At 51.3% G+C, this 10,592-nt stretch overlaps 1 protein-coding gene across 1 annotated transcript; it reads right to left on the bottom strand.

The window, feature by feature from the left end:
• Window positions 1–2,386: 2,386 nt before the first annotated feature.
• MMACHC (metabolism of cobalamin associated C) lies at window positions 2,387–10,504 on the bottom strand. The gene is made up of 4 exons (XM_029618937.1): window positions 10,376–10,504; window positions 9,166–9,360; window positions 7,233–7,385; window positions 2,387–4,153 (listed from the first exon to the last, which is right to left on the bottom strand). Exons 1-4 carry the CDS (start codon window positions 10,451–10,453, stop codon window positions 3,842–3,844), a joined length of 738 nt encoding a protein of 245 aa, XP_029474797.1. The 5' UTR covers window positions 10,454–10,504; the 3' UTR covers window positions 2,387–3,841.
• Window positions 10,505–10,592: the final 88 nt, after the last annotated feature.

The following is a 10,592-nucleotide window of genomic DNA, read 5'->3' as shown; positions in this document are numbered from 1 at the left end:
GGCTGGCAGCACTCTGACCCTGGTCCCGGCCCACGCTGCTCCTCATGAATGGAAAATCACGGGTGCTCACGTAGCTGGCTCTGTCTGGGAGGCCAGAGGTCGGGGGCTACTTAATTACTACAGAGCTCTGCGGATAGACATGGGAAGGAAGGGGGTGCTGGGTGTGAACTAAGTGAGGGATCTTCTTTGCTCATCTATCCAAAATGGAAGACGACAGCCGGCAACTGGGGATATATCCTTAGCCGAGTGGACAAGAGTAACTGGGGGAAATGAATGGATGGGTTGGTTGGTCTTTTCCTGCTGTCAGCTGCTATGTTGGTGTACATTGTTCAGCAATCGGGCAGTGCCTTTCCCACCCGGTCATGTGATCTCTGTTGTGCTATGTAGCACTAGAATAATGTGGGATCTGCTGGAAACGCTGCAGCAGTGGAGCGCAGCACACATAGGGGAGGGAGCAGCTGCGGAGCCAGTCCCGCTCTTAACCCTCTGCGCCTACGCACACGTTTGCCTGCTCTTCTCTTTCTCTTTGGGCCTTCAGTTGGTGAACAGCAGGAGACATCTGGGGATTGACAAATATCAACGGTCATAAAGAAGCACAGGTTAAGATAAAGGAATTCAGCCACTTTACTCCATCTCCAGCGGGAAATCCCACCTCCCTCACTTCTGCTGCTTTTGTGGGCCTCCCAGCATCCTGCCCTGGGCGAAGGTAACTTCGCAAGTGTCCCTTCATTTCCTGCCACTGAATCAGCTCTTCCGTATTGCAGAAGGAGCAGCGCGGGTTACATGAGGATTTCCCAATGCTGGAAGACTGCTGCTAGCCAAAGATAAAGTACTGTGCCCAGGTCCCTCAGGAAGGCAGAGGAGATGCCCATGTCCTGTATGAGGCTTCTGACGGACGGCACATGTCAACCTCACATTAACACTAAGTAGGTCTGGCCCACCGATCTTTTTGCTTTTTCATTGGGTTACTGCCCCTCTGCCTCTGGAAGTGCTTGCATTTGATGTCTGAACGCATTATTTGACAGAATTCTCTGTCTGTTTACTGTGATGTCTGCATGCTACCGTAATAAAAAACTGAGAAATAGAAATACCAAAGGCCACATAATCCTTTCAGCAAACTCTCAAAAGGCTCATTCCTGGGGGGATTCTGCACCGCCCCATAGCATTAGGCGCAGGGATCAGGAAGTAACGGCAGCGGAGGCCGGCACCGGCTGGAGAGAGGAGCAGCAGCGGAGGCCTGCACCGGCTGGAGAGAGGAGAAGCAGCGGGCGGCCTGCACCGGCTGGAGAGAGGAGCAGCAGCGGAGGCCGGCACCGGCTGGAGAGAGGAGCAGCAGCGGGCGGCCTGCACCGGCTGGAGAGAGGAGCAGCAGCGGAGGCCGGCACTGGCTGGAGAGAGGAGCAGCAGCGGAGGCCGGCACCGGCTGGAGAGAGGAGCAGCAGCGGAGGCCGGCACCGGCTGGAGAGAGGAGCAGCAGCGGAGGCCTGCACAGGCTGGAGAGAGGAGCAGCAGCGGGCGGCCGGCACCGGCTGGAGAGAGGAGCAGCAGCGGAGGCCGGCACCGGCTGGAGAGAGGAGCAGCAGCGGGCGGCCGGCACCGGCTGGAGAGAGGAGCAGCAGCGGGCGGCCGGCACCGGCTGGAGAGAGGAGCAGCAGCGGGCGGCCTGCACCAGCTGGAGAGAGGAGCAGCAGCGGGGGCCTGCACCGGCTGGAGAGAGGAGCAGCAGCGGAGGCCGGCACCGGCTGGAGAGAGGAGCAGCAGCGGGCGCCTGTGCAGATGGGAAGAGATGAGCCTTCAGCATCAGCGCAGCCCAAACAGGGGAGGGAGCAGTGGGGCCTGAATGAGACAGGGAAACAGCCAGCTGGGGCCTCGCTAAGGAAAGGGGGGCAGACAGAGAAAGCGAGGGGGGGTCGGGAGGGGCAGACAGAGAAAGCTGGGGGGGGGGGTCGGGAGGGGAAGACAGAGAAAGCTGGTGGGTCTTTTTGGGGAGGAGGGTAGAGAACTGGGGTGGGGAGGAAGGTAGAGATTGCTGAGGAGGGGCAGAGGAAAAGAGCTGGGGTTCTTGCTGGAGGGGGCAGTAAAGTCTGGGAGGGGAGGGGAAGAGAAAGCTGGGGGTCTTGCTGGGAGGGTGGAAAGCTCTTCCTGGGGGTTGCTGGGAAGGTGGAAAGCTCTTCCTGGGGGTTGCTGGGAGGGTGGAAAGCTCTTCCTGGGGGTTGCTGGGAGGGTGGACAGCTGGTGGTGCGATCCTTTATTTAAATCAGGGCCCGCGCTAATAAGGAGGCGCTAGGGACATTAGTGCGTCCCTAGCGCCTCCTTATTGGTGGAAGCGGCGGCCGTCAGCGGGTTTGACAGCCGACGCTTAATTTTACCTGCATCGGTTGTCGAACCTGCTGACAGCCACGGGCTCGGAAACCGGACGCCGGCAAAATTGAGCGTCCGTCTTCCAACCCGCAGGCCGATATTTTTTTAAATTTTTGGGCCTCAGACTTATCGCCATGATGCTATGATATTAAGTCGGAGGGTGCACAGAAAAGAAGTTTTTTCTGCTTTTCTGTGCACTTGCCCGGTGCCAGCAGAAATTAACTTCTACCTTTGGGCAGGCGTTAATTTCTGAGAGTAAAATGTGCGGCTTGGCCGCACATTTTACTTTCTGTATTTCGGGTGACTAATAGACTCATCAAAATACGTTTGCATATGATGAGCGCTATTAATTTTGGGGGGTTGGCCGCGCGTTTTCCATGCGCTATTACCCCTTACTGTATAAGGGATAATAATAGCGCGTCAAAAACGCGCGGTCAAACGGGGGCTAAATGGTGCGCTTGGCCGAGCGCACCGTTCTGTATCGGCCTGAATACGACTCCCTTCTCTATCCTCTGTTCAAGAAATCACGTCTCCCTTTCTCAAGCATCTTCTATTCCCTGCGATGCAGTTACCATTCCTTCCCTTGTCCTCGTCGCAGCGGATATTGCTGTAGTGTTGATATTTTTTGTGCTCATCGTCCTCCGGGTTCCTCCATGGCGAGCACATTCATCCGCTTGGTGTTTCAGCCCATGCTAAGGGCCTGGCAGGTTACGCAGAAGCGTTTTCTCGTAGTGCTGTATCGTCAGCCCGCTTTGTGTCGTGGGTGCTTACGGGACACAACCCAAAGCTTTAGTTTCCGGTTCAGGACTGGGTTCACCCGTGTGCCATTTCGCCGTGCTGATGTCCTCCCCTCTCATTCTGCTTGCATGTTCTGCGGGTTACCTGCCGTTGATCCGACTCCACCATAACCGGCTCTGAGCATTTCTTCCACTGACTTTTCTCTAAGTCACCTGACAGCCCAATGGCCTGAGTGCGTCACCTCCGTATGGTTGGAGCCCAGCTTCTGACTTTTCTTGCAGTAACTCACCACACTTATCCCAAACCTCCAGTCAGCGGTTTAATGAACACAGCTCAGAACATGAGCCACAAAGTCCAATAACATTTTCTAGGCTTACCCTGCCCTCTGCTATCCGAGGGCTACGGGAAGAGGACGCGAAGCTGCAGGCCCTGATGGCACGTGTGCCTTGAGACTGGGCTCACACTTGTGCTAATGACATTTGCTATGTTACTTTCTGCTCACACACAGTTGCTCCATTACCGGTGCTATCCTCCAGTCCTAATCAGGAAGTGCTAAGGCTAAGCCTGTAATTTTTGTATACAGAAGACAGGGGCTATTTTGGGGCTCTGTAGTATAAGTTCTTTACCTCTTGCTCACCATTCACTTCCCTCCACCCACCCTTCCCATGATCTGCACAGCTTTGGCATGGAGCTTCAGGCTGTCACGCCTCGTTAATCCTGGGACAATAACGCAACCTGTGATTCAGTAGTGCGAGCTCTCCCTGAGCTCCCCCTGCAGTCCTAGCAGCCTCAACCTCTCTGCAGGTGGCGTTGCAAAATAGCTCTTCTGCTCCTCCGAGTACCTCTCCTTCACCTCCACAATGTCCCTGTACGTCCAGTCCTGCCAGTGGAACGTGAAGCTTTCCAGCAGCTGGATCCTCCTCTCTTCTGCCTGCACGCAATCGGTGGGTGGCCTCTGCTGCAGGAACGGCACTTGCACGTCTGGGAATATAAGTGCAGCCCGAATGGCAAACCAGCCTCCGTACTGAGGGTGGATGCAGACCCCAAAGATTTTCTGCAGGAGACAGACGGGTTTGGTTAGAAACATGCAGCACCTCTTCTGCTCACAGTTACAATTCTGTAAGGAGCCCACTGGTGACAGAATCACAGAAAGATGGGGCTAAACTGGACCTCAGGAAGTCATCTAGACTATACGGTATCACCAGGTGGGACCCGCTGGACCTGATTCATCCCACACAGTCTAACCTCCACCACCTTAATTAACTTCTTCCAGTGCTTAACTCTCCTTACTCTTGGAAACCCCTGCCAAATAGCTTCCCTAAATCTTAGACATTCTTATTTCTTCATAACATTTTTATTAGAAGTTTTATACCTTCACACTTAAAGAGAAAAGGTTGTTTACAGTTGGGAACAAATTCAATCAAGAGAGAGTGTTTACAATCAAGTGAACAATCAGAATCCTTCGGTCTGAATATTAGAAGAATAGTAAGGCCCAACTGTAACACCAGAAACAGCAGTGAGGGAAATCTAAATGCAACAGATGATATCTTCTAATTTGTCTCAATTCTTCAACAAACACCCCATTTTCTCTGTTCCACCGGATACCTGGGTGCATAGTGTGGGAGATCTGATATTAACATAGAAATATGGTTTTAGGGAGTGCATGTGAGGGTGATTAGGATGATTGTGAGTGATGGATGTGAGAAGTTGGGAATATTTTACTGTATTTTGAATTGAGCAGGGAGTATCTACATGATTTAGATGTTTTGATATATGTGGTATATGAGTATATGAAATGTATTATTTTTTGATACTTGTGGATTATTTACATTAAATTCTTATTTAAAAAATATTTGTCAATATTGTATTTATGCATAAAATTCTGCTCTCATCATGTACGTAATATTGATATGAATATTTGAAAGGAGTCAATTACACCTTCACTGGTATTTATATTAAAAGAGAGCCAGTTAACTGGCAGCAAGCTGAAAGCTTTAAAAAGCCTGACTCCTATCCCTCCACTCTGCCAAAAAACTCCAACATACCTTGGACGTAGCACCCCAACCTCCCTTCCACCCCAAGGAACTTCCTTACCCCATCCCGAATTTATCAGTAGCCACCGGATTCCCTCCGAAAGCCCACCCTGCTACCTGCAAGCTGAACGGGAACCCACCCGCCCCTGCCAGCATCTTGAAAACTTCCATGACACCAAGAAGGTGGTAGGATTGTAATGCTCCTGACAACGTGAGGGTTTGGGGGATTCTGGGTGGTGTAGGAGTAATGTGCTTCATCTCCTCCCCTCCTACCTTGTATTATCTTTACTTTCTGCTTTCTCCAGGCCTTTGCCATGAGGCAGCACCCGGCCATGCTTCAGTCTCCTCCCCTCCTACCTTGTATTATCTTTACTTTCTGCTTTCTCCAGGCCTTTGCCATGAGGCAGCACCCGGCCATGCTTCAGTCTCCTGCCCTCCTACCTTGTATTATCTTTACTTTCTCCAGGCCTTTCATATGAGGCAGCACCCGGCCATGCTTCAGTCTCCTCCCCTCCTACCTTGTATTATCTTTACTTTCTGCTTTCTCCAGGCCTTTGCTATGAGGCAGCACCCGGCCATGCTTCAGTCTCCTCCCCTCCTACCTTGTATTATCTTTACTTTCTGCTTTCTCCAGGCCTTTGCTATGAGGCAGCACACGGCCATGCTTCAGTCTCCTCCCCTCCTACCTTGTATTATCTTTACTTTCTGCTTTCTCCAGGCCTTTGCTATGAGGCAGCACCCGGCCATGCTTCAGTCTCCTCCCCTCCTACCTTGTATTATCTTTACTTTCTGCTTTCTCCAGGCCTTTGCTATGAGGCAGCACCCGGCCATGCTTCAGTCTCCTCCCCTCCTACCTTGTATTATCTTTACTTTCTGCTTTCTCCACACCTTTGCTATGAGGCAGCATCCGGCCATGCTTCAGTCTCCTGCCCTCCTACCTTGTATTATCTTTACTTTCTGCTTTCTCCAGGCCTTTGCTATGAGGCAGCACCCGGCCATGCTTCAGTCTCCTCCCCTCCTACCTTGTATTATCTTTACTTTCTGCTTTCTCCACACCTTTGCTATGAGGCAGCACCCGGCCATGCTTCAGTCTCCTCCCCTCCTACCTTGTATTATCTTTACTTTCTGCTTTCTCCAGGCCTTTGCCATGAGGCAGCACCCGGCCATGCTTCAGTCTCCTCCCCTCCTACCTTGTATTATCTTTACTTTCTCCAGGCCTTTGCTATGAGGCAGCACCCGGCCATGCTTCAGTCTCCTCCCCTCCTACCTTGTATTATCTTTACTTTCTGCTTTCTCCAGGCCTTTGCTATGAGGCAGCACCCGGCCATGCTTCAGTCTCCTCCCCTCCTACCTTGTATTATCTTTACTTTCTGCTTTCTCCAGGCCTTTGCTATGAGGCAGCACCCGGCCATGCTTCAGTCTCCTCCCCTCCTACCTTGTATTATCTTTACTTTCTCCTTTCTCCAGGCCTTTGCTATGAGGCAGCACCCGGCCATGCTTCAGTCTCCTCCCCTCCTACCTTGTATTATCTTTACTTTCTGCTTTCTCCACACCTTTGCTATGAGGCAGCATCCGGCCATGCTTCAGTCTCCTGCCCTCCTACCTTGTATTATCTTTACTTTCTGCTTTCTCCAGGCCTTTGCTATGAGGCAGCACCCGGCCATGCTTCAGTCTCCTCCCCTCCTACCTTGTATTATCTTTACTTTCTGCTTTCTCCACACCTTTGCTATGAGGCAGCATCCGGCCATGCTTCAGTCTCCTGCCCTCCTAGCTTGTATTATCTTTACTTTCTGCTTTCTCCAGGCCTTTGCTATGAGGCAGCACCCGGCCATGCTTCAGTCTCCTCCCCTCCTACCTTGTATTATCTTTACTTTCTGCTTTCTCCACACCTTTGCTATGAGGCAGCATCCGGCCATGCTTCAGTCTCCTGCCCTCCTAGCTTGTATTATCTTTACTTTCTGCTTTCTCCAGGCCTTTGCTATGAGGCAGCACCCGGCCATGCTTCAGTCTCCTGCCCTCCTAGCTTGTATTATGTTTACTTTCTGCTTTCTCCAGGCCTTTCATAGGAGGCAGCACCCGGCTATGCCTCAGCAGCCTCACCTCTGCACCCCAGCGGTCATTCTTCACGTCCTTCCGTTGGTAATAGTACGCCGCTCCAGCTACATGTGCTGCTGTCTGCGCCAGGAATTTGGGCTTCTTGTTCGGCTGCAGCTCATAATCATAAATAATTTCCAGCCTTTTGTTCGGAAGATTCTGCAAGGAAAGTGCAACTGCAATTAGGGGAGGTTTGCTCTCACCTCCTGGGGCTTCTAAGCCCGTGCATTGTCATAGACACAGAAGCTCCTGCAAACCTGTCTCATTTCTCCATGCAGGATCTCATGCACACAAACAAGTTTTCAATCACACACACACGCACAGGCTCTCAATCACATATCCTTTCTCACTCACTCGCTCTCTCTTCTCCCCACCGAACTAGCGGCAGTGGCAGCGGCAGCCTCCTCCACTTCCAGCCCTTGCAGTCTCAGGAAAGGAGTCCCATCGGCCACGGGGGCTGATGTTGCTCCTGTTTTGCTCCATGGTGCGCTGCTCTTCTTCAGACCGATGCTGCACACACTAGCATGGTCTCTTCTTCCCACGCGCGCAGCCGCTGCAGACCACTTCCTTTTCCGGGCCACAGGGGATGGGAAGAAGAGACCATGCTAGTGCCACTGACTCCAGCTCTCCTGCAACGTTCCGCCCGGGTTATCAACATTTTAAGCCCGGGCAAAGGATGGTTTCCTATTTCGCTGGGGAAGGGGGCGACACACTGGTGTGGCAATAGTTAAAACAACACCACAATACTTTACTTTGTTCAAAGGGCCCAGGAAAGCAGCACAATTCTGTCAGGTCTCTCTGCTGGAAGTTTCAGAGTCTCTCTCTGTTAGTTATACCCTTTTCGTCTGCACATCTGAAAGCATGTTTTGAGAGACACCTGGAATCTCCCAAAACATGGCCCAAAGTGAGAAACAGTTTGCTTTTTCCTGTTCCTTTAGCTCCCTCACCACACAGCCCGTAGATCTGTTCACCTCTCCCTTCCCCACGCTTGTTTTACAGATACATGGTGTAGGATCAGTGGGAGAACACTAAGGCCTACTTTCCGAATACATCCTTAGCCAATCTCGTCAGGCTTAGACCAAGCAATCCTACTACAGTCCATCCCCTGGGCTCAGAGGACTCACACTGACACCTGCTGGATTACAAGGGGGTAATTTAATGATCGCTAACATTGCTGCAGAGTTTGCAGGTACTTTTTACCTTTTTCAGAAGGAAAGTACCTGCATAATTTCCCTCTGAAAATTATCCAAGAAAATGACCTACACACAGTTACACCTGCTAACGTGTGCGAGTCGTTCCTTTCAGAAAAAGTTCCGTGCGTAATTTTGAAAATTGTAAAGTATGTGCACAGCTCCAAACCCTCTCCACACTGAGGTAAAAGTATGTGCTAAGAAGCACCAAGTGCATTCTTTTACCCACATACAGGAAGAGCCACGTTCAAAACGCCGCCCCCCCAACCTAGCAGGATAATGTACTGCTCTAGTATCCCCCTTCCCAAACTACTAGGGCCAAGTACCACAGTAGTGCCCTCATCTCTTCACCATCCCCTCCAACCTAGCAGGCCTAATCTGTTCTAGAACCTCCCCCAACTACCAAGGCCAAATACTGCTCTAATGTCCTTCCCTCCCCCCAACTACCAGAGCCTAGTACTCATCTTGTGCCCCTCCCCTCTGACTACCAGGGCCAAGTATTGCTATAGTACTTTCCCCCCCTCCAGGGCCAAATATTGTTCCCCCCTAACTACCACAACCAAGTACTGCTCTAGAGCACTTTTCACCAGCGAAAGGCCTCATGCTTCATGCCCAGAGGGATAGAGATTCTGTTTCCCTTCCTGCCTCTGCCGCTGTGAATCAAGCCTGACTCGTGACACTGGAGCTCCAGTTGGGGGAAGGCTCTGACTCAGCTGCAAAGCCTTCTCTGCATGCAGCCCCTCTCTTACCTCCTTCAATAGTGTCAGATAATAGGAGATGCATTCATCAATGGGGTCTCGGATTCTTTGCAGCCGCTGCTGGCTGAGGAAAGGTTTAAAGGCTTTCTCAAACATAGAGGGGATGCTGAGGACAACAAATGCCAGGGTTTCTTCCGGGTATGGGAGGTGGAAGCTTGGCTCCAGAACAGCATTATACCAGGCAACCTAAGCAAGACAAGAATGCTCTCATCAGAAGTAGTCCAAGCAGCCTGAAAAGAAATGCAGCTCTTGGAAGTACCAGAGCTTGGAATAAATCAAGAGATACATAATCTCCACGGCTAACCTGTGCGCTACATTTAACTTGCCAAACTCCTGTTCCTTGGGATGAGTGCTGTTGGTACATTTACAGCTCCAACACAGCAGACCCAGTATTGATCTACTGCCCTTCCCTTTTCTCTCCACCCCTGTAATCTAGCAGGGTAATGTACTGCTCTAGTGTCCTCCCTCTCCTTGCCATTCGCAACCCTGCAAGGACAAGTACTACTCTAATACCCCTCCTCCCAATGACCAGGGCCCTTCCAAGGAAAAGAACTGTTTTAGGGTCTCTGCAGCAGCAGTAACCCAGGGAATCAGAGCTGCAGCTTAGACAATCACTCATCTGTGTATGAGGGAGAGAGGTGACATGGTCAAGGATTAAGGCCCACAGGAAGCCAAGTGGTAATGAAAGAAGATGGGGAGAAAGCTATGTCTGCAGCATAGATTTGTGGGTCCAGCCCTCTCCTGCCCATGTGCCCTGATCCAATTCTTTTCTCTCTGCATGCCCCTCCCCATCCCTTTCAGATTAGAGATATGCGCCCATAGCCAGAAGAAAGCTGATTATGCCATGGAAACAGGCAGGTGAAAGTCTCCTTTTCACATAACTGGAAATAGCAATCGGAGCTAGAGGGTGTGAGATCACGTGTATTTATTTTTATTTATGTGTGTTTATATACCGCTGTTTGATTTGCACATCACATCGGTTTACATGTAGCCTGGCGGTGCAAGAGGAAAGGTATTTCCTTCCATCCTGTACTCATCAGTCACTTGAGATATATTTTCGTAAGTTAACCTTTATTTCCGAAATAAACCCAAATACTGAGACCTCTCCCTCTCGCAGTCCCCTTCCCTCCAGAGGAGCAGGGCAGGGACCCCCCTTCACGTCCTCAGAGGTGGCACAGGGAGAGTTTCCCGTCTTTGGTACCTTGAATGGATAAACCTCGAAGCCAAAGTCCGACAGGAAACCCCGCACCTGCCCCTCCAGCTGCGAGACGGCCGCCATAGCTTCGCGTCACTTCCGGCCGCGCACCGCTTCCTGGGAGCTGTAGTTATCAGATAGCTCCCTCTCTGGGACACGGGAGTTGCAGTTCTTATTGTCAATGAGCAGGAAGGCACAGCCCATAACCGGAAGTAACTACAAT

Source organism: Rhinatrema bivittatum, chromosome 10, assembly GCF_901001135.1.
Source record: "Rhinatrema bivittatum chromosome 10, aRhiBiv1.1, whole genome shotgun sequence".
Classification (NCBI taxonomy): domain Eukaryota; kingdom Metazoa; phylum Chordata; class Amphibia; order Gymnophiona; family Rhinatrematidae; genus Rhinatrema; species Rhinatrema bivittatum.
Note: the sequence above shows the minus strand (reverse complement) of the source record. Positions and strands in the feature narration are given on the sequence as shown.